General features: G+C 35.5%; 2 protein-coding genes and 1 long non-coding RNA gene across 7 annotated transcripts; all 3 read right to left on the reverse strand.

The window, feature by feature from the left end:
* Window positions 1-3,234: 3,234 nt before the first annotated feature.
* LOC116016815 (integrator complex subunit 3-like) lies at window positions 3,235-14,879 on the reverse strand. Of its 5 annotated transcripts, XM_031257235.1 has the most exons (5): window positions 14,707-14,879; window positions 14,581-14,606; window positions 14,192-14,283; window positions 13,640-13,697; window positions 3,235-5,987 (listed from the first exon to the last, which is right to left on the reverse strand). In XM_031257235.1, the coding sequence occupies exon 5, from the start codon at window positions 5,898-5,900 to the stop codon at window positions 4,491-4,493; it is 1,410 nt and encodes a 469-aa protein (XP_031113095.1). In that variant the 5' UTR covers window positions 5,901-5,987; window positions 13,640-13,697; window positions 14,192-14,283; window positions 14,581-14,606; window positions 14,707-14,879; the 3' UTR covers window positions 3,235-4,490. The 5 variants fall into 5 exon arrangements, with proteins under 5 accessions (XP_031113095.1, XP_031113096.1, XP_031113092.1 ...); XM_031257236.1 differs by lacking the exon at window positions 14,581-14,606 and having other exon boundaries at window positions 13,640-13,690; window positions 14,192-14,230; XM_031257232.1 differs by lacking the exon at window positions 14,581-14,606 and having other exon boundaries at window positions 14,192-14,230.
* A 1,740-nt stretch (window positions 14,880-16,619) lies between these two features.
* On the reverse strand, window positions 16,620-18,704 carry LOC116017484. The gene is made up of 2 exons (XR_004097922.1): window positions 17,330-18,704; window positions 16,620-16,862 (listed from the first exon to the last, which is right to left on the reverse strand). It is a non-coding gene; the product is annotated as an uncharacterized LOC116017484 (long non-coding RNA).
* A 1,676-nt stretch (window positions 18,705-20,380) lies between these two features.
* On the reverse strand, window positions 20,381-27,697 carry LOC116016087 (TMV resistance protein N-like). Its single transcript, XM_031256250.1, has 6 exons — window positions 27,521-27,697; window positions 25,037-25,542; window positions 22,519-23,626; window positions 22,139-22,414; window positions 20,960-22,012; window positions 20,381-20,839 (listed from the first exon to the last, which is right to left on the reverse strand). The coding sequence occupies exons 1-6, from the start codon at window positions 27,695-27,697 to the stop codon at window positions 20,381-20,383; spliced, it is 3,579 nt and encodes a 1,192-aa protein (XP_031112110.1).
* Window positions 27,698-27,888: the final 191 nt, after the last annotated feature.

A 27,888-nucleotide genomic window follows, 5' to 3' on the forward strand; every position in this document is an offset into this window, starting at 1 on the left:
GCTTAATAATTATTATAGTAATTAAGTTGAACATGGTTGTTGTATTTAGTTTTATAATAATTAAAATTAAGAACATGGTTGTTGTATTTAGTTTTATAATAATTAAAATTAAATTATTTCTATTTTTAACCATATTTATTTTAGTAATAGTATAATTACACATATATTTTTTCAAAATAATTGCAGACAAACGAGTCATATATTGTTCAATTAATTGAGTGATACCTGACAAACGAGTCATATATTGTTCAATTAATTGAGTGATACCTTTGCATTAATCCATATATTGTTCAATTAATTGAGTGATACCTTTGCATTAATCATATAATTAGATAAATGTACACTTTCAAATATTAAAATTGTTTATAATTTCATTTTTTATTTTATTATCTAATTATATAATAAAAAATTTTATTCATGCATCGCACCAGTAAATTGAGAGGAGCGAAATTGATTTTTCATATTGAGTGAGAAGAGGGAACGGTCGTGTTAGAGGTGGGTAAATTATGCTATGGACTGTTTACAATTTTAAAAAAAATTAAATGTATTTTTTAAAATAATAAATGAATTAGCTTATCCAATGCAGATTTTTTTTATGCCAAGCTATACAGTTTTCATCTGATTATCATATTATTTGCAAACATCATTATTTTACTCTAAGAAGTCTAACTATAACACATTAAAAAAAATTAACCAAATTAATTACACAGATAAAACCCTAAGGCTAAGGATAAATAAAGTATAACCTAAAGAGCCAAAATTTGACATGTTTAGGTAGAATTATAACTCTTAACACATTATACAGCCCAACTGTTAGGAAAAAATACATAACAAATAAAACATGCCCACAAATCAAACATTCATGTAATAATTAAGGTTAATCTATATAGTTAAAAAAAAAAAAAAAACAGAGCTAATCTATACATACCTACTTTAAAAATATCTTATAATCCATGAAGTACTAAGGTTCTGGATATTTTACTCCAGTAATTCTGAAATAAAGCACTAAAAACTGTAATTCTAGATAATTTACTTCATTAATGATGTAAAATAAGTATAAAAATTTACAATAACAATATATAATATACTACCAATGTTGTATACAAAAAGGTTTTCAATAATGTGTAATTCAAAACAGTTACATTGATATACTATTATGTTTTCTTTTTATACAAAGATGACAAAATTGATATATATTTACATAGAAAATATATCATCCGTATAAATAATTCCTATAACCGAATTGTTGGACAACGAGATAATTAGCCTAATTAATACAAATCATAAATATTGATATATAAAATGTCTAAAGTTTCAGCACCGGATGCATATATTTACACAATGACTATTAATTGGGCAATTATTTGCTCAAATTCAAATGATAACATTAGAAAGTATAATCGATCAAACTCAATTCTTCATTTGCACTATATAATATTCGATTTTATAATTTACATAATTGTATATCAATCTAAATATTCTTAACGTATTATAGTAAATCCATTCCGTGCAATGCACGGGCGAAAATACTAGTATATAATAAAAAAATTTTACCCATGCAATTTGAATAATTATTTGCTTGAAGTCAAACAAGGATAACATCATAAAACATAATTGATCGAACCCATTTCATCAATTACACTATATAATATTCGTTGTTATAATTTATATAATTGTATATAGATATAAATATTCTTAAAATATTGTAACAAATTCATTCTTGCAACGCACGGGTGAAAATACTAGTAGATAATATAGGATTTTCTTATCCTAATAGAACTCTTTCACTCTAAATATGAGTTATGATTTGTCTAATGGCTTGAAATTCAATCCGACTTTAAACTTAAAAGGCTTCATTGAAAATCAAGCGAAGATCAGGGAAAACCACCACTGCCAATACTTTTACATAAGAATGTACGACACGTATCTCTCCTAGCACATGAAACATGTTGGAGGAAAAACAACCACTGTCAAATATCAATAGGTGCTTACAAGATCAAGAGTTCATAGTACAACTAAGATCTTAGTCATATATATACAAACACAACTTTCTACATCATAATTTCATTACATGATACTTCCTTCTATACTACTACAATAACTCAATTACACATGACATATCATCAAATATCAATAAATAAATTTAAAAAAATAAGCATTGAAGATAAAGACAATGAGAATGCTATCATTTTTAAACTAAGTATTTAGATTAACGTTTTTATAAAATTGCAAACATTTATTTTAGTGACAATTATAATCAATTTCTCATATAATTCATAAACTTTGAATCACCGATTTAAATAAACAAATTCAACATTCATAATAATCTCCTATATAATCTTGCATTAATATACTTTGAAATACTCATTCAATAATAAACATTGAATATTATCTCATTCGCGTCTGAAAAACTAGTATATATATAGGGATGAGTTCAGGCGCAGAAGATGTCCTAGGTGCGATCATGCGGTTAGATCTGAGCCGTTGATTAAATTTAGATCAACGACTCAAATCAATGAAAATTTAAAAAGAAAAAAACGCACGTCTAGAAAGAAGAAACATAGGCTAAAAATGGCGCACCTTCATTTTATAACAATAGCGCACCTTAAGTGATACAAAAACGCACTTTAAGCATAAAAATCACGCACCTTAAAGAATGAAATCACGCAGCTTAAGTTCTCACTGCACGCACCTTAAAAAGGAAAATCACGGACCTTAAGCACAAGACATACACACCTTAGACACGAACCCTACGCACCTTAAGCACAAAACTTACGCACCTTAAATTCCCAGCTGCACACACCTAAAGCACAAACACCATGAACCTAAAGGACATAACGCACCTTAAACACAAAACTTACACACCTTCGGCACAAAACCTTACGCACCATAAGTTTGCCAGATATGAAAAATGACCGAATTACCATCGCATTTTTTTTAAAACGTTGTTAATCCTGGATGTTGATCTGGACAACATCAATGATGTCTACCGCACGTTGTTAATCCTAGGCGTTGATCTTGATAAGATCAATGGCTCTCATTTAACCGCAGAACCACACCTGAGGATGCCTACCGCACATGAACTGAAATTTATATATATATATATATATATATATATATATACCACAAACATCAAGTACAACTCATAAAACAGCAATTAAGTTAAATTAATGGATGTTTTATGTTCTGTTGCTTTGATTCCTACTTAAAAAAGTTCAAACTCCTTTCTAATGCTGGGTGCAAAAGAAAACACATTTTATTTGACTTGATATAACTTACATCCATTGACCTCAAAATTTAGATACGATATAAATTATGACATAAAGAGAAATTGAGTATAAGATATTACTAGAATTAAAGATTTACCCATTTTCAGTGTTGTCCAGATCCCAACCGAACAATTAGGATACATCCTCCAGCACTTTCCTCCATTTCTTCACCTTTTTTCCTTCTTTCTCAAATCTCTTCTCATGTCCTTCAAAGTCTACTCCATACTTTCCCTTCTGTTTCCTCACCAATCCACGCCATATCGACACCATAGAAAATGGGAACAACCATATGACCTTTCACCTTGATACACTCCATGATTTTCACCAGTTCCTCCAAACACCATGTGGAATCAGCATAGTGCTCGGAGAAGACGACCACCACCATGGGCGATTCTTCGATTGCCTTCTCAAGTGCTGGCAAGATGGACTTTCCCTTTCCAGCTTATCTTGACAATTCTTTTGAAAGTGAGTCTTACTTCCATATCATCACAATTGCAATTCACTACTATTTCGTATCTACGTCCTCGAAACACTCTCTCTTTTGAAAGTGAGTCATACTGCCATATCATCACAACTGCAATTCACTACTACTCCGCTATCTACATCCTTGGAAAAACCTCTCTTTTTTTAAAGTGAGTCCTATTGCCATATCATCACAACTGCAATTCACTACTATCATCACAACTACAATTCACTATTATTTTCTACATATCTTGCAAATCTGCAATTTCAACTCTCTTTCAAAACCATATACGTAGACTGGAACTGTATTGACACATCAAATTCATCTCTTCATAACATGATGTTGAGTGGTAACCCTGTAGGTTTAGTATGAAAAGAAAACAGGAAAAACAACAAATCATAAACATATGCATTCCTTGCCTTTTATGAGCTTTGGTATTTGATTCTTATACCTTTGTGTCTAAAGCATATCTGTTTCTTTTCAGGGATTCTTGATTGCAGGGTGATTTCATAAACACTTGTTGATTCGGTGAACTTATTCAAGCATGCCCTCTTGTTGCTCACTATCCATCGATGCCAATCTCCCTTGCTTCTTTGCTTGTTATATCTATACGGTTAGCCAAAATAGCTTTTGAAGCCAATTTCAGTCTACCTACTCCCCACTTCAGTTCAATTTTCCCATCTTCAAACATGTCTAGCATGGCTGAAACTGGTGGGCAGTTTGTGTAATGAGATCTAAATATTATCGGGAAGACAGGCTCATTGCAAGTCTTCGGAATGGGTAGTTTGGGTGAGTAGTAACAATTTTCCGAGCATTTCTCTGAGCAAGGGAGACAGCAGATCGCAGTGAGTCAAGACATCAAGTGAGCCAATAACACCTTTACTAACAAGAACATGAATAGAATTTACTACCCCATTGATGATGAGATCCTTCCTATCAACATCATAATTCTCAACCAAAATCAAGAGAAACTCAAGAAGGGTGTTGGTCACATCAGCATACTTTGGAATAGAGTTCACCATCAACAAAACTGCAGGTTCAATGCTCATTACATTATCCTCCTTCTCATCAAAGAACAGCCAATCATAAAACAAAGCCAGCTTCAAGTTCGCTCCAATATAGCTTTTCCGGCAACACTTCAACAACCAACCAATCACAGCCCATCTCGGAATTGCCTCGGGTTCTATAACTTCACCTGAGGGGTGGCGCATAGAGCAGATATACCTAACAACGTCTACCAAAAGAGTCTCCCTCTCCGACAAAAACAAATACTTTTTCGCAAACCACACCTGGTACCTCCTCTGATTCCCAAACTTCACATTCATAGCCAAATATCGCAACTTCCTCTCCATTTCAGGCATGATTCTAAGCGAAAAATACAAACTTGGTGTCCTTAAACAATATATTTGCGATACACCCTCAAAACCATCCACTTTGAACTGCCCTGGATTCAACAAATCTTTCCATATGGACTTAAACTCAGCTATATGGACCAAATCTTGTAAAAGCCTAATGAGATCCCTCCCTATCTTCAAACACAAAGCAAATTGTTCCCTCAAAACCCTAATACAAAACTCTATCTCCAATCTCTTCAACACATCTAGCCTTGGATCACTACATAACCTACTATGATCAGCCAATACCCTAAGAAACACATACAAACCATAAGTCAAAATCAAGGGTTCTTCTTCTAGTATACAGTCCCATTTGTTAAGAAAAACACTAACCATCTCAGAACACAGCCATAAATTACCTTCACTGAAATCTCCCCCTACAATTTGCCTTAGAAGAGCCACTAGCAGCCTATCAAACCCTACAGCTAACACATTAATCATCTCATTTGTCAACCAAATCAGCTGAATTTTCGCAGAATCAATAAACTTTCCATACAATTCATCCACGATTCTGGTAATCATAGAGGTGAAGTAGCAATACCCATCAGTGGTGATAGCGTGGAGGTGCTTGATGTGGGTTTTCGCGAAATGGGGTTCCCGTAGAAGGCCGAAAAGCATGGCATCGTTGAGGCTCGAGTATTGGTCCAGAGTGAAAGTTCTGAGAGAAAAGGGTGGCCGTAGATGTGGTTCGTGAAGGTTGAAAGATTCCCTCAGCGATGCTTCGAGTAGGTTCTCCGTGTCGAGAGTGGCTCTGTAAATCAGCGTTCCAGCCATTTGGATTGAGGATCAAAAAGGGAGCAACTTTAACTCCTAAAAAATCACAATGTCTGGTATGTATATTTCGGCCAGTGAGGTGAGCCCCTAAGCACCAAAAAAGTTATGAAAGTCAAGTTAGTTAGAATATATGAGATCCCAGATCACAGAGGTAGTTATTTTAGTAAAAGCAAGGAATGTATCTTCCATGACCAAGAGGTATAGTGTTTAAAATTTATCTTCTATGTAGTTTAGTTAAGTTAATGCCAATATTCTATGGTAATAGTGGTATTATGAATTTATTCTTATTGCTTTCATTTTTCTTTTAATTTTTCCACTCTTTCTTTGGTTTAGTTACAAGTTATGTACTGAAATATGGAATAGCAAATACTGTATGCAAGATCGAGTTGAAATCAACAAGAAGCAGATATACTTCAATACTACAATACATTACTCCTACAACAATTCCGCCTATCTTTACATTGTAGACCTATGTTGACTTAAGAAGTGAAGTCTAGACTATAAATTATGCCTATAAAGGCTAACACCATGATTTCCATTAAATCCAAACATCAAAGCAAATGCAGGATTTAGAAATAAAATATAAACAAAATGACATTTTGTAGTTAAAAATCATTGTGTTTAAAGCTAAAAAAAAAGGATCAAATATTGGCAGTGTTTGGTAAATAAATAGCCTATCAGCCAATTTTGGCCTATTTGACCATTATTAGTTGTTTGACTTGGTTAAAAAATCAATATAAGTGTTTGGTTAATAAGTTTTTTGTAACTCCAAAATACTAAATTTCAAAAGGCTACTTAAAGCAACCTTTTCAATTAGCCTTTTGAGAAAAGAAATTATACCAAATAGCTATCAGCTAACAGCTAATTTACCAAACACTTTTCAACAATCAGCTAATATTATCAATTAATTATACCTTCTAACTCAATCAGCTAACAGTCATTTACCAAACAAGGCCATTATGTTATTCCAAAGATGCCTAAAGACATAAGTAAATCAACTAAACAGTATCTGAAAGTCACCACAGCATAGCAGAAGATCAATCTTTTTTTTATCCACATCATTTAAGTGTAATAAGGTAGCACCCGCCTACTACTATCTTCATCTGTAAGGAAAATGTATATTAAGAAAGTGTTTCCAGCTAAACTTTCAAAAGATTATAAGAATGGTTGTAATATTAACATGTAAAAAACAATAAGAAGAAGGTTGTTAGATGTGGAAGGGAAGACTAAAAACTGTACTCTATATTTCATATTTTCTGTACAAAGTTCCTAGCTATTTATATACATAGGAAACATGCTACTGCCACATAATTCAAACAGGAAGAATGAAAGATGGAGAGTAAAGATCTAACTACTCCCTTATTTATCTAACACTCCCCCTCAAGTTGGAGCATAAATATTAATCATGCCCAACTTGTTACAAATAAACTCAACCCTGACCTTACTAAGACCTTTAGTGAACAAGTCTGCCAATTGATCACCGCTTCGAACATGAACGGTCGAAAGTAACCCCTGTTGAACCTTGTCCCGCACGAAGTGACAATCTACCTCAATATGCTTAGTGCGCTCATGAAACACAGGATTATTTGAAATATGTATAGCCGCTTTATTGTCACACCACAAAGGAACCGGTTTAGTCACCTCTACACCAATCTCCCCAAGAACATTACACATCCATGTTACCTCACATGCGACATGAGCCATCGCCCTATATTCAGACTCTGCACTAGAACGAGACACAACACTCTGCTTCTTACTCTTCCACGATACCAGATTGCCACCAAAGAACACACAATATCCAGTCGTGGACCTCCTGTCACTCGGTGACCCAGCCCAATCAGCGTCAGAAAAAGCTTCAACCCTCACATGCCCATGACTGGCATATAAGATTCCTTTCCCAGGAGCACATTTCAAATACTTTATAACCCGAACTGCAGCTTCCCAATGAAGTTTAGTAGGGGATGCCATAAACTGACTTACCACACTTACAGGAAAGGCAATATCAGGACGGGTGATAGTCAGATAGTTCAACTTACCAACCAGTCTCCTATACCTCTCTGGGTCTTCAAGAGGCTCCCCTCGCCAGCTATAAGTTTAACACTCTGGTCCATAGGAGTCTCACAAGGCTTGGACCCTAAAAGCCCAAAGTCTTCAAGTAAATCTAGTACATATTTCCGTTGCGACAGAAATATACCTTTCTTAGAACGAACCACTTCAATCCCAAGAAAGTACTTCAACACCCCCAGATCTTTCGTATGGAATTTATCTTTAAGAAAAGACTTGAGAGCATCAACTCCTTTGGCATCATCACCTGTTATCACTATATCATCAACGTAGACAATTAACAAAATACTGCCATGGTTAGAGTGCTTGTAAAACAAAGTATGATCATAAGCACTACGGCGCATGCCAAACTCAATGATTGCACCATTGAACCTCTCGAACCACGCTCTCGGAGACTGCTTTAACCCATACAACGACTTCCTTAGCCTACACACCTTCCCGTTCTCCCCCTGAGCAACAAACCCAGGTGGTTGCTCCATATAGACTTCTTCAACCAAATCACCGTGTAAAAAGGCATTCTTCACATCCAACTGATATAACGGCCAGCCGTTAACAGCAGCTAGAGGAATAAAGATCCGCACAGAAGTCAACTTAGCAACCGGTGAGAAGGTTTCTGTGTAATCAATTCCATACGTCTGTGCATACCCTTTCGCCACCAAGCGTGCTTTCAGTCGAGCTACCGAACCATCGGGGTTTGTCTTGACAACGTAAACCCATTTACAACCAATTGCAGCTTTTCCGGCCGGGAGATAGACCAGATCCCAAGTCTGATTATGTTCCAGGGCCGCCATTTCCTCTTCCATAGCAGATCTCCACCCATCATGAGACATTGCCTGGCACAACGTTTTAGGAACAGACACAGAATCTATCTGGGATATAAAAGTACGGGAAGACTCTGATAAATTACCGTAGAAAACATATGACGGAAGGGGATGACAACAACTACGTTTACCTTTCCGTACGGCAATCGGGGGTTCATGATCATTTGACGGAGGAGGATTCTCTTGGCTCACTACCGGGGCGATCACAACTCGGGGCCGCCGAGAGTACACTTGCGTAACAGGTGGTATTACCCCAGAAACAGACTCCGTTGTAGGAACAGGAATAGTGATGGTATACACAAGGAAATCATCTTCTAATACTGGGGTTGTATTCCCGGTAATACTGTCAGGAAACACAGTGCCCTCAAAGAAAGTGACATCGGTAGAAACCAAATACCTACCCAAATCAGGAGAGTAACACCTATACCCTTTCTGAGTCCGAGAATATCCCAAAAAGACACACTCAAGTGATTTAGGATCAAGTTTCCCCCTTAGTGGACGAACATCCTGCTCGAAACATGTACATCCGAAAACTTTGGGGGGTAAGGAAAATAAAGACTTGGATGGATACACAACTGAATAGGGGACTCGACCTTGGAGTATAGAAGAAGGCATCCTATTAATGTAGAAGCAGGCAGTGTGAACAGCATCTGCCCAAAACAGTTTAGGTACTTTCATCTGAAACAAAAGATCACGGGCAATTTACAACAAATGGCGATTCTTTCTCTCTGCAACACCATTTTGTTGGGGTGTGTAACTACACGAGGTTTGATGAATAATGCCATTTTGACTCATAAAGCTAGAAAACGACTTAAGGAGGTATTCTCGAGCATTGTCACTTCTCAAACACTGTATAGTTTTATTAAACTGAGTTCTAATCTCAGCACAAAAATTTTGAAAGATACCAAACAACTCATCCCTAGATTTCATGAGATACAACCATGTACATCTAGAGAAATCATCAACAAACGTTACAAAATACCTGAAACCACTCTTGGACGTGACTCGACACGGCCCCCACACATCAGAATGAACCAATTCAAATAAGGAGTCTACTCTATTATTTACCCGAGGAATATAGGGGACACGATGATGTTTTGCAAACTCACATGACTCACATTGCAAAACATTCACAGACTCTAAACCAGGACACATCTTCTTTAAGGTTGGCAGGGATGGATGACCATACCGACAGTGCAGCTGAAAGGGGGAAACAACGCTCGCCAAGCTTGTAGGTTTATTCTCAAGAGACGTAGACTGTTCTAAGACATACAAGCCGCCAACTTCCTTCCCCTTACCAATAATCCTCCTCGTCAAAAGATCCTGGAATAGACAGTAACCAGGAAAGAACACAACAGAACAATTTAGGTCACGAGTAATTTGGCTAATAGAAAGCAAACTGAAAGGGAACTTTGGGAGATATAACACAGAAGTAAGGGGTAAAGACGGAGTTGCAAACGTACTACCCTTACCCACGACATTGGCTACAGACCCATCTGCTAGAGTAACAGTATGACCAGAAGTTATGGGTAGACATGTAGAAAGAACACTAGAATTACCTGTCATATGCTCAGAAGCTCCTGAGTCAATGACCCACTGTCGAGATGTAGAAGAAACACAAGCAACTGGATTACCTGTTTGGACAAACGTTGCGCAGGAAGACGTTTCATTAGTCGGAGACTGCGAGGAAGAGGAAATCTTCGTTTGGTTGTACTTAGCAAATTCTTCATCTGTCATCACCACCACATGACCTTCTGACGCAGAAGCAGTGCTAACAACCACTTGTTGCCTCGGTGGCTTAGGACATTGATTTCGAAAGTGTCCCGGATCTCCACAGTTAAAGCAAACCCGTGGGCCTCCACGTCCTCCCCAAGAACCCCCACGTCCTCGGTACCGATTATTACCTCCTCCTCGGCCATAACCCTCACTCGTATTCCCTCCGTGTGATACGAGGGCATTCAGATCAACACCACTTCCTTGTGACATAAAAACATTCTTCTCATGGAGCTCAGTTGAACGAGTACTTCCCGATGCATTTTGAAGCATGGAAAATACCTGATCCAAAGACTCTAAGTCCTTATTCCCCAACAGTTGGAACTTAAGGACGTCATATTCTTTATCTAATCCACAAATCCAACTAAAAACAAGTAATTTGTCACGTTGCTTTTTCATTTCAGCCAAATCAGTTGTTAACGGCATAGCAGCACACAAAGTAACACATTGACTCTTAAAATCATAGTAATAGTCTCTAAGTTCACGCCCTTTCTGACTTGAACGATATACCTCCTGAGACAGTTGATATAATTTTCTCAAATTACTTGTTCCACTAAACCAGTTGTTTACCAATTCCCAAACTTCTTTTATAGTCTTGCAATGTTGCATGGACAAAATAATCTTCTTATCAATGCAGTTAATTATTCTTGAAAATAAAGCTTTATCAGTATTTGCCCAATCTGTATTCCCTTCCGGACATAATTTATCTAGATGGTCACCCTTTCCCATACCATATATATTTACCCTAATCAGAAATTTCCATTCAGGAAAATTAGACCCATCTGAAGCCAAAACAACATCAATCAACTTAGACGGGGTAGAAATCACAGTAATATTCCTTTCTTGTGCCATTTTAACCTTTAACCCACAAACAATTAAGCTTTACCCAGTACTAAAGGTTACCAAACACCCAAACCACAGCAATTTACGCAGAAAACACACTGGGCAGCAGCAATTTACGCAGAAAACACACTGGGCAGCAGCAATTTACGCAGAAAACATACTGGGCAGCGTACCTTTTTAACAAAATGACCCAAACAACGTCAACAAACTTCAACACAGCCTAGCATTCTGGACTCAGCGTGACGAGGCGACTCCACCGGTGCAAACCTCTTCCGGCGACGTCGCCGGGAAACTCCTCACGCGCCGGCGCGTGGCGGCGGACCTCGGCAGCGACGGCGGCGCGTGGCGGTGGCGACCGGACTCCTCTCGGCGGCGACGCCCCGGCTCCCCAACCCTAGCCCAGGCACTCACTCTCACTCTCACTCTCACTCTCACTCACTTGGCTTTGATACCATGTTAGATGTGGAAGGGAAGACTAAAAACTGTACTCTATATTTCATATTTTCTGTACAAAGTTCCTAGCTATTTATATACATAGGAAACATGCTACTGCCACATAATTCAAACAGGAAGAATGAAAGATGGAGAGTAAAGATCTAACTACTCCCTTATTTATCTAACACAGGTGATGAGGCAAGTGAAATTCATTCAAGCAATTCAAAGTTGTATTCTTAATGATATTTAACAAACATATCAACTCATATCTCCCTATACTTATATTTGGGACTTGCAAATTGCCCCTTAAAAATAGCACCCCTGCTAGCCGTTGATCTAAAATCGTGAGGCTTAAATTTTTTATCAAACATTTAGATTTATTTTTTTTCAATTGCCCTCAACTTTTAAAGAAATTACAATTTTGCCATATTACTCCAGACAATTCCATCACTAATTTTGCAAAAGTTAGTGGCACATCACGTTTTACAAGGTAGCTTTTTCATTTCTTCAAAGCAATTCCATTTCTCTCTCTCTCTTTTCGCTCGGATAATTACTGTTGTCCTCTAGACAATTCCATCACGTTTGGCATATAATTACAAAAATTCCATCAGTAATTTTGCAAAAGTTAGTGGCACATCACATTTTCCAAGGTAGCTTTTTGATTTCTTCAAAACAATTCCATTTCTCTCTTTCTTTTTGCCCGGATAATTAGATTGTTGTCCACATTTTATTACCTTTTTGGATTAGCCTCATCAACATGGAGGTGATTGAATTACACTATGGTCTGTATAATAACCTTCCTCAAAACTGTCTGCCACACCAATGTATGCCGAGGAGTTTTTCCAGTTGCATCAATTCTGATAGCTGTGAGTTCTATAGTGATTCGGAAGCTGTAAGTTCTAATATTTTTTGTTTTTAATCAACAAATTTCTTGGTATAAAATAGGTGATTATATTACTTTTGATTCTCTTCTTCTTCCTCCTCCTTTTATCACACTTTTTGCTAACAAGAACGCTATGGAAACTCAAAAGGATGTAGACAGTAGATACCAACAAACTTTGTATATCTCTTTTAATTGTAAAGGTTCCTTTCTATTTTGCAGCTTAAGTAGAAAAATTAAAGATCAATAACCGTAACTGTTTGTTGTGATAGACTAACAATAAACAAAACACTAATAATTATGGAAATTAAAAATTAAAAAAAAACCACACAATGTCTTGAATAGGGGAAAAGAAGAACTATAGGAGGAATTAAAACAGTTGTGAGTACTAACTTTTGAAACAGATGTCACATTTATAAATTGACTCTGGTTTCGAGGACATGAAAGTTCACAGAATAGATTCAAAAAATTTGTCAAGCATGCTAGACAGCCTACATTACATGCACTTTATTTGGCCACAACATTTTGCTTTTCTAAATTCTAATTAGCATTACTACATTAGTGTGTACTTAATAAACCGAATAAACTAACAGTGAATAAACTAAAATTTTAATAAACTAACAGTGTCTACTTAATAAACTAACAGTGTGTCCTTAATAAACAAACAGTGAATGAACTAAAAACTTCAAACTTCAAACACAGTACAACACAATTTATTTGGAGCCTGGAGACAATAGAACTTAAAACTTAAAAGTTAATATAACACAGTAAGTCACTAATACACTTAAAACTTAATAGAACTTAAAACTTACAACCCAATAAGTCACTAACACACTTAAAACTTAAAAGCAGTAATTCAGATGAACTTATTTTAATATAAAATTTAAAGTCAACAAATAGAATTATTGAAAATTAGAAATTACCTGGAATAGATTATTGAAATTTTGGAGTCTGGAGGCTTGGATTTATGGAATCTGAATTCTGGAACAATACAAATTTTTATATAAATCAAACTATAAACTAATCAACTAATCAAAGTGAACAAATAAATCAATCCCCACAGATGGCGATTATGATGCAATCCAAATCAGATTTAAGAATCAATTATTTTATCTTTATTCAAAAGGCATAACATGCTTGCATTTTCTTATGGCTCCGTATTTATTACTGTATTGTTTTGAAAAATGGCAGTGTCAGCAGGCTTGTGGGGATGTTGGGGGTAGAAAAACCATTTAATGGGAACTGGGAATTTCCTACTCTGATATTGAATTATTGCACAGTTTAAACCCCATGGATTTCAAATTGGTTGCACATTTTATTTCATTTTCTTATATCTTGCCTTTTGAATTCAGATTCTAAAAATCAAAATGCAGTCTGCAAAAGGTAGAACGAATCCAAATATAGCAAAATCATATTCTTCACACTGTTCAAACTTCTCAGAACACATTAAATAAATAATTCAAAAACAGTATGACCTTCGTAGTTTCATACTTCATCAAGTTCATACTGCCAATCTGCATAAAGTCCAGAAGTTATAGACTTATAGGCATACAACCATACTGTCAATCTGCATAACACATTAGTCTAAAATCTAAATATGAGATAACAACAAAACAATTCAAAAACAATTCAACACATGGCCATGTACTAGAAGGAACTGGAATTCATTCCAGTTTTACTGGAAATTTGGAATGGAATTTCAGTTAAACTGGAATTCCTTTCCAGTAAAAATTCCAGTTTAATCTGGAATTCCTTTCCCAGTATTTTCCAGTAAACTGGAAGGAATTCAAGCCGCCCACGACAAACCGGCAATAGAGTTATCTATCCGTTACATTAGCACATACACGAACCGAAATACATATACCTGGATTCTGGAACACTTCAATTCCACTGTGTGATTTTTTTTTTAATGTAAATCAAACTATAAACTAATCAAAGTGAACAAATAATGAAATATACTATAAAATCAGTATGCAAGTTAGTAACTTACCCTTGGAGTTGGAACTTTGAAGAAGTGAAGAACCAAGAGTCCGAGATGGGTGAGGGCCGTGAGGGCGATGAGCGGAGACCGGCGACCGGGACTCGACGAAGCGCGAGGGCGTGAGGCAGTGAGCGGCGGCGACCGGCGAAAGGGCTGCGACTCCTGCCCTGCCGTCCTGCGACGAGGGAATGAAGATTTATGTTTTATTTGGGTTATTGAAAAGATTTGGATTGGGTCTCAAGGACTTAACAGTTATTGGATTGTCTATTGGGCCACAAGAATCTACTAAATAAAATGACAATCGTTATACCCTGCATCACGGCCACGTACGTAAAACGACGTCGTTTCGGTGTTAGTGGACGCGCACACGAATGATTCAGGGAATTCATTATCTATAATACACATAATCATTATCTATAATACACAGAACGTTTGCCTAAAATACACAGAATGTTTGCCCAGAATACACAGAATATTGACACAAAATACACAGATGTTAGTGGATGCGAACGCGGCCGCGAATGACTTCAGAGAATTCATTATCTATAATACACATATATAGAATACACAGAACGTTTGCCTATAATACAAATAATGTTTGCCGAGAATACACAGAATATTGACACAAAATACACAGATAACTCATCCTCCCAACATTCGAATGCACAAACACATCATAACTTGTGTTAATAACATGAATACATAGAATATTTACACAAAATACACAGAACTCATCCTCCTAAACATTCGAGTCACAAACACATCACAACATGTGTTACTAACATGAAATCACAACATGTGTTACTAACACGAATACACATAACGGTTGCCTGGAATATACAGAATGATTGACCGGAATACACATAATATTAACATAAATACAGACCGACCGAAACGAAAAACATGATTTTCAAAACAAAACGGATGATTAGTTTACAATGCTCAAAACGACGTTGTTTAGGTACGTGGTGCACATTGCTATGTGCACTATGGTGCACAATATAATTTGCCATAAAATGAATATTGGGCGTAATGAACTTCAAGCTAGGAGTTTTTGGGCTGATTAGAGCTCAACGTAATTGCAGTTCAAGTGGGCATTTGCTTTATTTAGAATGTATAATCCAGTTTCATTATACATTCGAATGCATGTAATGTAAAAATAATCATATATCTACGTCTAACGGAAAGAAAAAAATGTTGGTGTAATTGTTAAATATATACTAAGAATATGTTAAAGTATATTATTGAAAATTAAATACTCATTCTATTATTCTTATATATAGTCTTATTAAATTAAATAAATTATGCATCGCAGTAGTTTCTCAATTCGTTGAATTGTAATTCAGTGCATCCTAAACTACATTGAACCAAACGCCCCGTAATTAGAGCCGTCAAAAACGGGCTTAGCCCGCCGGGCTAGCCCGTCCCGCCCCGCCAAAAGGCGGGGGCGGGCTCTGATTTTCAAAGCCCGTTTTATGGCGAGCTTTTTAGCCCGCCCCGCCCGCACTGATTGTCCTTGAATTTTCGCTACCATTGTGGAACAGTTGCGAAAAGTCTACTCATCCACTATCGTTCCTATCTAGGAACGGTAGCGGATGATAATTATATTTTTATTTATTTATTTTTTAAATTAGTAATCCACTACCATTCCTAGGTAGGAATGGTAGCGGATTATTAATTATTTTTTAAAAAATATTTATTTTAATTAAAATTCCTAATTTTTTTAATTGATTATATTTTTAAAAAATATATTTATTTTAATTAAAACCCCTAATTTTTTTTTTTAATTTCAACCGTTCAAATCATCGCTCCTAGAGCACACCTTGACTTTTGTAAAAATCTTTAAGATCTTCCATATCTAAGTTAAGAAACAAATACCACTTAACCACAACATAAATAACTAAATAATGAGGAGACAGAAATACAAATAACTTCAACAAATATCATTTAAAAGAAACAAGTATCAATCTACAAATATATCTATGAAATTAGCCTTCATGCCTTGTTAACTGAATCTAGTTGGCATTTTTTATATTCATAAGAAGATGCAACATTCAAAAATCTATATCAAACATCCATGTACCTATTTCTACCTCAAATAGAGCTTTTCCACCTCCCAGAGCAAGTATGGTTTCACGGAATCTTTGCCCGATTTCTTGAGCAACCTATTAACAATGAACACCCACATTAGGAAATTAGTAAACTGGATATGCAATGCACATAATGGAAAATTTCTATTGAAAAGAACATTAAGAATGATATTTTAGGTTGATTCCCAAGAAAAATGACACCGAGGATACAATACTTCAATGTTCGTTTTCAAAAAAAAAAAATACTTCAATGTTCAAACCTACCAACCTCATTAGGCATTTACAAATTGATTGCAAAGGTCTTTCTTTTTTAATCAGAAGATCATTGCATCACTCATGCTCATCATCTGTCTTTGTGAAAGGATGACAATTTTTTTATGTAGCTCTTACCGTGATTAAGGTATAGACACCTAAATGACACAAGGATTAATGAGCTAGTTTGAATGTTGGAAAAAGTAACACAATGCAAAATGAGTACGATTGTAACAAAACCAACACTAAAGATAATATCACTAAGCATGAATTCATCTTGAAGGAACTACCTTGAATAGTAGGGATCCCAAGAAGCAATGCGAAGTTTTTCGAGGAGCTCTTCTGCTTTATCAATAGTTGACATCTTCCTGGCTATGCTTACCTATTGCTCCAAAGTATAAGAGTGGTCATGCCACTGAAATGTAGTACATATAAAAATGAGTACATATAAGAGTGGCTAACTTACCTATTGCTCCAAATTAAATTTGTCAAATTTATAAAAATCTTAAAAACTGATATATAAAATCACCAAAATTTCAGCACCGAATGTGTACATGTACACATTAGCTATTAATTGAGCAATTATTTACTCGATTTCGTAAGTATAATATCAAAAAACATAATCGATCCAACTCATCTCCTAATTGCACTATATAATACTCCATATTTGATGGAGTTAATTCCCTTTTTGGTCTTATACTTATTAGGGGTCAGACACTTTTAGTCTGCCATAAAATTTTTTGCCACATTTTGACCACTCTTATTGTAACAGTGCCTCTTTTGGTCCTCCGTCTAAATTCCAGTCTATTGACCGTTTAAATGAGGGGTATTTTTGTCATTGAATGTGTTTTCTTCTCAGCCTTTAATTAGCCCTCTCCTTCCACTCAATTGCTTGAGAGAAATGATGGTGAACCGAACCAGGCACAGGGCCTTCCTGAACTGATCCCGACGGCGAAGAAGATGATGCAGAGCAACGGCGAGAAGCGAAAGACCGCGCGGAAATCTATCATGCTCAACAAAGCTGTTGTGATTTAAGATATACCAATAAAGATGAGATGGTGGAGAAGGATTGGTTGCAAATGGCTACAAATTGTTCTTATTTGAGAAGCCAATACTGTGGGAAACACTGCCTCTAGATACTACAACTATAGATTTGCAGCCATCCAACTGCCAAAATATTAACACCACTTCAATTCTAATTATAGATTTGCAGACCTCATTTATTTATCTAAAGAAAAAGCCCTTTATTGCAGTACATAACCAGCACAAAATCAAGATAATGTCTTTGAGAATATGTGCAGTCATACCATGAAATGGAAAGAACTAAATTACCTCATCAAAAACACAGTCTGTGCACAATTTCAAACAGAACTCAAGAAAGACAAATTTAAACTGGTATCCTTACAAACCAAGATTCTGCTGTGGAAGATGGTGTGAAAAGACATGGTTTCTAGCACATATACAAGATTGTGCTTGGATTTTAAAACTCAAAACTGAAAACCCATGCAAGAAAGAAACAGTAGTTTTTAATTTCCAAAAAAGCCATAAGCAGATCAAATGTTAACCCAATTTAAACATCAACTCAACATAAAAAACAGTAGAGGAAGTAGCTACAGAGAAAACACAGCAGTTGAGGGAACTTATCGGGTGGGAAATGCGGAGGATTAAGCAAGAAAAACTTGGTCCTAATAATTGCAACGGGTGTTTTTGGGGCTGAGAAAAGAAAAGATAAGGTTGAGAAGAAAACACATTGAATGACATAAATGCCCCTCATTTAGATTGTCAACTGACAGGAATTTAGACGAAGGACCAAAAGTAACCATGTCACGATAAGAGTGGTCAAAATGTTGCAACATTTTTTATGGCGGACTAAAAGTGTCAAAGTCCTAAAGCCATCCCCAATAGCCATATTTGACACAAAGTTTAAGACAAAATTTTGACATGTGACTTGTTTATACAATCGGGAAGAGGAAAAATAAGGAGGACTTTTCTCCTGCAATATCAAAGTTTTTGTTAGCCCCAATGGGGCCCACTTGATTGCACAATAACTGCGCGCAGATTCGCGCCCGTAAATTATCATCTTTTTTTTTTTTAAATTTTTTTTTCTTTTTCCTTTTCTTTTTTTCCCTTACCCCTATTTCCTCTTTCTTAATCACACTTACAAAATCTCCTCAAAAACTACACCAAATTCTCAACTATTGGAGAAGGCCTAATAAGTATAGGACCAAAAAAAGAATTAACTCTATTTAATGTTATAATTTATATAATTATATATCGATCTAAATATTCTTAAAATATTATAACATATTAATTCCGTGTATCGCACGGGGTGAAAATACTAGGTATTTTTTTAAAAAAAAATGTTAAAAGGAACATAGATGGAATACCAAAATTAAAAATTCCAATAAAGCTGCAAATAAAATAAAAGCGCTAATGCAAAGCAAATAACAAAATAAATTCCAAATACAGGAATTAAACATGCATGCTTATGAAATGAAGCAACTCCGATCCATGTAGTACGGTTGAAGTGGAAATAAGTGGATCGATGGGACACATTTGAATATGTCATTTCTTCTTACCGTACAGTGATCCCATCAAGATTGCAGGAAATTAAACAAGGAAAAATGTTTTCCTCTCATGTATGTGACTTATATTTGTGCCTATAAATTAAATTAATTGACAGCACTCACTTAGCTTGTAATTAAATATTAAAAAATCTCATCAAATAAGGAAAGGAACATTAATTAAGAATAGAGATTTAAGAAAAAGTACTGTACAACATTACGTACGTACTTATCATCTTCCTTAAATTGAACAAACAAATTGAAATTTTGTCATGCAAAATGTTAAATTTAAAAATTATTTTTTAAAAAAATGTTACAATGGACATAGATGGAATACCTACCCAAAAATTCCCTTGAAAGCTGCAAATAAAAGCGGTAATGCAAAGCAAATAACAAAAGAAATTAAACATGTATGTTTCTTTGGTGAAAGTGGAAATAAGTGAAAATCATCACGTGTCATTTCTTCTTATTGACGCCGTACCGTGAATTTCGTGATGATTGTAACTTTGTAAGACATTAAGCAAGGAAAATGCTATTTTCACTACTAATTTTTCATCCTTGATGTGATTTATATTTGTGCCCATAAATTTGTTGACAACAGAACACTCATTTGTAATTAAATATCAAATAATTATCCTATAGTGTTACATGAGAAGAAAATTGATCATTAGAAAGAAAGTTTAAGAAAAAAAAGTGAACACCATCGCTCGTTATTACATAATTATAGTTTTGGTGGAGACAATGTTATTTTGTATCATTAGCGGTTCATCACTGGTTTTAATTAACATCATCCTCGTACACAAGACGCATTCCAATACAAGTATATACCGAATCCAAATAACCAGAAACTTCAATTTGGCACCATTCATTACGATTATAATGACTACTATGAAGTAACTTATAGCACAGACAAGTGAGCCCAGATTTCAGATTCTGTTTAACCCCATTATAGCCCATAGTTGCTGTAATAAGTGAGTGACGACCATCACGAGCTGTGGAAATGATTTTGACATCAAGTCCATAGTTTTTAGTTATACTGCAATATTTCCTGCTTGTTCGATAACCTATGAAGTTAGAAACCAAACAGAATGCAAATCCCATGAATTTGTTATTGTACCAATTTTGAGGCAGGCTAACCGATAGTGAATTTCCCCAATTCTTATAGGTAAACCACTCAGGAAACACCGTGCCTGGAAAGCAGACACTAATCCTGCGATTTGGGTCATTTGATAGTCCCTGTGCCACCCACAGTACGTACAGTTAATAATTTATTTATGCATGATAAGGATGCATGGATTGTAATGAGTTACGTACGTACCTTGAGCAGGTGTTGCCATATTGCATCAACTATGTGACCGTAACATGGATCCTCAAGTAGTTGAGCACATTTAGTGAATGAAACACAACGTAAATTTGGGTATTTAATTTAGTCAATGAATCTATGCTGCGGCCTTCTAAGCTGGGGCATTCATCTGCATAAACCTCTATTATACTAGATGGAAGCTCTGGCAAACTTTGAAGCCTCCCACATCCCACTAGATGAAGTTGCAAAAGTCGAGTGAGGCCAACAAAGGATTCAGCTGGGATACAACCAAACTTGTTGTTGCTAAGATTCAATACTTTCAAACAATGCAGCTCTCTAAGATCACCAAGAATAATGCCTCCATCTAGCATACTACAATCACTAAGATCCAGCTTTTCAAGTGAAGATAAACCAGATAGAGAAGGAAATGGTGAAGAAGCCTTGATAGCTTCAAAACCTCCTGCTGTCAGCAGCCTAGAGAGGAAGCTCTTTTGTGTCGGTTTGCATCCACCAAATGATAAAATCTTGAGTTTCTTGAGAAGTGAAATGGAGGATGGTAGCTCTTGGATTGCTGTCTTGTCACAGTACAACTCTTCTAAGCATTCCATTTCTCCCAATTCATCTGGTAATTTCTCAAACTTGGAACAACCAGACAGAATCACAGCTTTCACACCTTTCAATCTACAAATGCTAATTGGAAGGCTTGCAAGATGCTTGCAATTGCTTACATCTATTAACCTCAGGTTTGTGAGGCACTCGATTGATGATGGCACTTCTCTTATAGCAGTAGCCTCAGCATGTACTTCTAACAAGCAATCCATGGGACCTGTAATTTTTGGAAAATTTTCAAGTTTGAAGCAGCCTGAAAGGATCATTATCTCAAGCTTTTCTAAATGAATGCTATCGGGAAGCCTCTTCAGATTTACACAGTCCTTAAGGTTAAGTGAAACAAGGTTCTTCAGAAATCCAACAGAAGCATGGATCTCTACCAAACTTGTACACTCTTCTAGAATCAATGTTTCAAGAATTGGGATTCCTGTGAAATCTGGAGTCCTAATTAGTTTCTGAGAGTGGCTCAGATTCATGAACTTCAAATTGTCTAGGACCTGCATGAAAAATAATAATTAAGAATCCTCAGCTCCAACCATGATATGAATAAAATTAAAGCAAAAAAAAAAAGAAGATGAGATCGGAGACAAATAACAAATAAATAGTTAGATAGATAGATAAACCTTGAATCCTTTCCAAAGTTGTATGACACGGCTATATTGCATTTTAAGCGAAACAAGTTTTTGTCCCTCGAAAGTAGCAGGCAAACTTTTTGAAGGATATCCGTGCCAATCTAACCACCTTAACTCGCCAGGGAGAAAATTAGGGGCCTGAGAAGCATTTACATTGTGAAATTTGACAAGTCTTAGCTTGGCCATGTGTGTGAAGGCCTCACTACTAACTTTCACATCTGTTGCAACTGGCAAGTTGAATGCTATACCTTGGATGTTTACTGTACCCTGACAATATTTCACAAGAAAACAAATTCCTAAAAATATCCTAATTGTATAAATTAAATTAATTAAAATAATCTATCTATCTGATCTGCTATTCACATACATACCTCACTTCCTATAAGTAGTTGAGAAATATCTTGGGATAGCCACAACCTGCTATATCTTTTGGGATCATCTAAAGCTTCTTGGCGAACAATAGACCACCCCATTTCCTGTATTAATTGATGCATCAAAACACGACCTTCTGAAATAGTTATTAGAGATTTCTCTCTGAGAACCTTAATGCCAATGTCGGAGTGGAAGTTGAAACTATTAAGTATTCTTGTTATGGTTGTTCTCTTCTTCCCATTAAAGAAGCATGCAATGTCTAGGAAAACCCTTTGTGTGTTTTTGTTGAGACCAATGAAACTTACTTTAAGTTTCTCTAAAATCTCATCTTCTGGGATTTCCTTAAGTCGGCCAACTTCACTTCTCCATTCATCAATATCTCTGCCATATAGGAGGGAGCCAAAAACTTCAAGAGCCAAAGGAAGGCCTCCAGCATAGTGTACCACTTGAGCTTCGACCTCCTCAAATTCCTTGGTAGGGGGCAACATCAGCTGTTTATTAAATGCATGCTGCCTAAAGAGCTGAAAGCTTTCAGCTTCCTCTAGCACACCCACTTTATAGTATTTCATAATGCTGACTTTGTGGCTAATAAGCAAGTGCTTATCCTTTGTTGTTATGATGATTCTACTTCCAACACCAAACCAATCACTGTTTCCGACAAATGTCTCCAATTGATCCCTGTGATCGACATCATCAAGAACAATAAGTACTCTTTTGCAACGAAGCCTTTGTTGTATCATCATTTTTCCTTCAAAGACATTGTCTATTTTCAAATCTTTTACTGAAAGAATCTGAGATAGAAGTTTCTGTTGCAAGTGCACCACACCATGTTTGCTCGACTCGCTTCTAACTTCATGGATAAAACTAGAACCTTCGAATTTCATCGAGATCTTGTCATAAAGGGCTCTAGCAATAGTTGTCTTTCCAATCCCGCTCATCCCATGTATTCCAACAAAGCGAACGTCATTAGACTCCAAGCCTATCAATCGATACAGTTTCTGCATACGAGCCTCTATCCCAACCAGTTTTGGATCATCAATTGACCTTGTTGAACCCAATTTAGTCATGATATCTTCAACAATTTTCTGGATAAACTTTGCTTCATGCCTATATACATCACAATTAAACACAGCAAGTACAAGTCAAGTCATAAATTAATTAAAGACACAAATTAATGCATGTTTTTTCAGTTGGATGGCTTCACCTCTAAACATAAGCTAAGCATGCAACTTCATGTGGGCAAAGTTCAAAAACATTTATCCACAGTAATATCATATGGAAAAAGTTTTTTTTTTTTTTTTTTTTTTATAAATATGGAAAAAGTCTTTGTCTTCTCAGGGAGCATTTGGTTGGAAGGAAAAATTAGGAAGAAAAAGAATTACAATTAGGTGGGAAAGAATAATGTAGGAATATAGTAAGAATTCAAATTACATTGATAGGGTGGAATAGAATTATTGAGAATGAAAAAGAAAGAAGTGATATAAAAATTAAAATATCATTGTTTAATAATAATAATAATAATAAAGGGTAATAATGCCATTGCATCCCTTTTTTCTATTTCTCACACCCATTGAATTGCAATTCACCAGGGTAGTCATGGGACACCCATGAATTGCAATTCAACAAAATGAGGAAATTGTAATTTCTTCTAACTAACCAATCAATGTAATTGANTTTTATAAATATGGAAAAAGTCTTTGTCTTCTCAGGGAGCATTTGGTTGGAAGGAAAAATTAGGAAGAAAAAGAATTACAATTAGGTGGGAAAGAATAATGTAGGAATATAGTAAGAATTCAAATTACATTGATAGGGTGGAATAGAATTATTGAGAATGAAAAAGAAAGAAGTGATATAAAAATTAAAATATCATTGTTTAATAATAATAATAATAATAAAGGGTAATAATGCCATTGCATCCCTTTTTTCTATTTCTCACACCCATTGAATTGCAATTCACCAGGGTAGTCATGGGACACCCATGAATTGCAATTCAACAAAATGAGGAAATTGTAATTTCTTCTAACTAACCAATCAATGTAATTGAGGTTTTCATTCAAATTTAAATTCAATTACAACCAATTCATGTGCACCAAAGGGGTTGTTAGTTTAGTTTGCATATTGCTAATAAAACACAGTACGAATATATATATATATATATAAAATATATTCAAATCAAATGAGACAAGCTATTTAGGTGAGAAATGCGAACTAGTACGTGAGTGCACACAGTTTACTACGCGGATGCACACAGCCCGAAGTGTGTGCACTTAGCCTACATGAGTGCACACAGTTTAGGGTGTGTGCATTCGTGAAGGAGATTATGTGCACTCACGTTGTTCGCATTTCTCACCTAAATAGCTTGTCTCATATGAAGTCAACCCTATATATATATATATATATATATATATATATATATATATATATATATATATATATATATATATATGGGTGGGTTTTAGATTTTAAGATTTACCCATTTTCAGTGTTGTCCAGATTCCAACCGGACAAATTGGAAACACTCTCCTCCATTTTTTCACCTTTTCTCCTTCCTTCTCAAACGTCTTCTCGTGTCCTTCAAAGGCTTCTCCAAACTTTCCCTTCTGTTTCCTCACCGTCGATGGATCCACGCCATAGAAAATGGGAACAACCATCTGACCTTTCACCTCCATACACTCCATGATTTTCACCAGCTCCTCCAAACACCATGTCGAATCAGCATAGTGCTCGGAGAAGACGACGACCGCCATGGACGATTCTTCAATTGCCTTCTCAAGTGCGGGCGAGATGGACTTTCCCCTTTCCAGCTTCTCGTCGTCTTTGAAAATGTAAATCCCTCTTTGCTGTATGGCACCATAGAGATGATCAACAAAATTCTTGCGAACGTCTTCTCCTCTGAAACTCAAGAAAACATCATAGGAGGAACCACATGAAGAAGACACAAAAGAAGGTTGTTCCATTGCAATGGTTAAGACAGGGCCGGAAAACTCGATCTGCAGTACGCAGCTCAATTCACTCTGATGTCTCTGCACAATAAATGATATGATGATTCATAATATAATATAGCTAAAACAATATTGTTCGTATCTGCACAAAAATTAAATAAATAAACACCGCCCTGAATTTTTTAGGGCATGATTATAGAGTAGTTAAGAAACAAAGAATCCATCAAACTTGACTGTAAAAAATAATAAAAAGCTACATTTTCTAAAGAGGCCGGTTTTGTTTTACTCAATTATTTCATGGATGACAATGAGTTTATGACTATTATATTGTGATCTAGTCCCACCAATGAAAAAAACAAAAGGAACTCCGATGGTAGCCATGGACGAAAGAATAAATAAAGTATTTGCAATTAATGAATGATACATACGGAGTAATATATTACTATTTTCATCTACTATTATGTATCGTATTTAATTAAGAAACAAAGACTATAAAAACTTGCGCTTAATGAATGATGATAGACAAACATATTACTATTTTCAAATAAAGTATTTGCCATTGAATGATACACAATATATTATGGAGTACTATTTTCATCTACTTTTACATAAAGTTGTTAGCGAATAGAGCTTTCAATAAATTACTTGTATTCGTATTTGGTAACGTTAGTTTGTTATGGTAAACGAACATATATAAATGAACAACTTTTAGAGCTCGTTTAATAAATGAACAGAGTGAACATTTGTATCCTCATTTGCTAAGAGCTCATAAACGTGTTCGTTAGTGTTCGTTTTAAAAATGTTCATGAACATGCATGCTCGTTAAGTGTTCATTTAATAATGTTCGCGAACATGCTCGTTTAGTGTTTCTTTAAGATGTTAGACATGTATGCCCTAAGGAGCCACTATTTTTGGGCATTGTTTTCTAATTAAATAAATATTTTTATTTAGTTTTTGACTTAATTAATATTAGATAGTATCTATTTCATACAATATTCTTAACTCTTCATTCTTAAGAATTAAGAATATGAGTGACGAATTGAAGAATTTATTAATAAAGTATTGTAAAAATGTTCATAGCTAGTCTTAAGAATACAAATTGACCATTAAAATTCCAACAAGACTAGCACATTGTCATTCTTATTATGATGAGTCTTATGTCATTCCATATGAGATAGGGAGAGTGCACTATTACATAAAACACCTTTAACGTTAGTTTTTAGCACTTTTAACGCCGGTTGAAATTCTACGTCAATCTAGCAGACGTTGTATATAAATGATACGACGTCGGTTGTAAAAACTGACACCCCGTATGTATTTTTTTTATATTTTTTTAAAAATATAATACAACGTCGGTTATTAAGCCAAACCGACGCCGTTTAATTCTTTAAAAAAAATAAGATACGACGTCGGTTATTAAGGAAAACCGACGTCATATTATATTTAAAAAAAAATAAAAATACATAAGGCGTCGATTTTCTTAAATAACCGACGTTGTATTTGATTTTTATTTTTTAAAATTATTATATGACGTTGGTTTTTGTGAAAATTCGACGTCGTTTATTTGCTTTTGTGTCAAAGAAAAAAAAAGAGAAAAAAGAGAAAAAGAGGAAAAGAGAAAAACAGAAAAGATATTTTGGAAGAAAGATTGGTTCTATTGGTTGCTTGTTTTGGAGGCGATTATGGCTTGGTGATATCTCTAACTCTAAAAATCTTTTTACCCCTTATTTTATCTATTTTTGTGAACAAAGTGTTTGTACTTGAGTGAGATTTATTACTCGTTTGCGTGTTTTGTGTTCATAGGTGCAATTGTCCACAACGAGTAGCAAAGGGAGTATTTTGGAGCATATTGGATCGATTTTGGTAGCAAAGGATCCCACTCAAGGAAGGAGAGAAGTAGCGGAGCGTGAAACGGACCAAGGAACAAAGCAGGAAGCACTTCCAGGCCACCCCCACGACCCGTGGTGGCAGCCGTGTGCCTCTGCTGGAATTTTTAAGCCGCAACACCTCCACGGCCACCCACACGGCCCATGTAAGTGGCCGTGGAGATCTATACTACTCTGTATTTAAGCGTTTTTGCTGCATTTTTGTCTAAGTAGTAAGTCCGAACCCTAGCTAGCTTAGTCTTGTTCTCCTTCATTTCTATAGACCTAAATAGCTTTGAATAGCTTAGATTAACTCTACTTTTGCACATTGGAGGCCTTGTATTGCGGATTTCAGTGGCTTTAACCACCATCTTCATCTACATTTAATAGAGAAGTCTTTACTTTTCTTCTCTCTTCTTATTTACATTTATTGCTATGTTCATGATTTCCTTGTTTATATTTGCCATGTTTATGCTTCCAATGAGTGAGTTGTTAGCTATTGGGTTTATATTAGGGTGTTATTATTGCTCCTATTGATGCTAGAAATGTAGTTATTGCATAA

Source organism: Ipomoea triloba, chromosome 4 (genome assembly GCF_003576645.1).
Source record: "Ipomoea triloba cultivar NCNSP0323 chromosome 4, ASM357664v1".
Lineage (NCBI taxonomy): Eukaryota > Viridiplantae > Streptophyta > Magnoliopsida > Solanales > Convolvulaceae > Ipomoea > Ipomoea triloba.

Excerpts from the sequence above, each read along its gene's own strand:
- LOC116016815 (XM_031257233.1), bottom strand. The coding sequence starts at position 5,900 with ATGGCTGGAACGCTGATTTACAGAGCCACTCTCGACACGGAGAACCTA.
- LOC116016087 (XM_031256250.1), bottom strand. The coding sequence starts at position 27,697 with ATGGTGGTTAAAGCCACTGAAATCCGCAATACAAGGCCTCCAATGTGC. Across the intron at positions 25,543-27,520 it reads CAAAAACGCTTAAATACAGA|AGACATCAGAGTGAATTGAG; the intron begins GTAGTATAGATC and ends TTTATTGTGCAG. Across the intron at positions 22,415-22,518 it reads AACTACTTATAGGAAGTGAG|GGTACAGTAAACATCCAAGG; the intron begins GTATGTATGTGA and ends AAATATTGTCAG.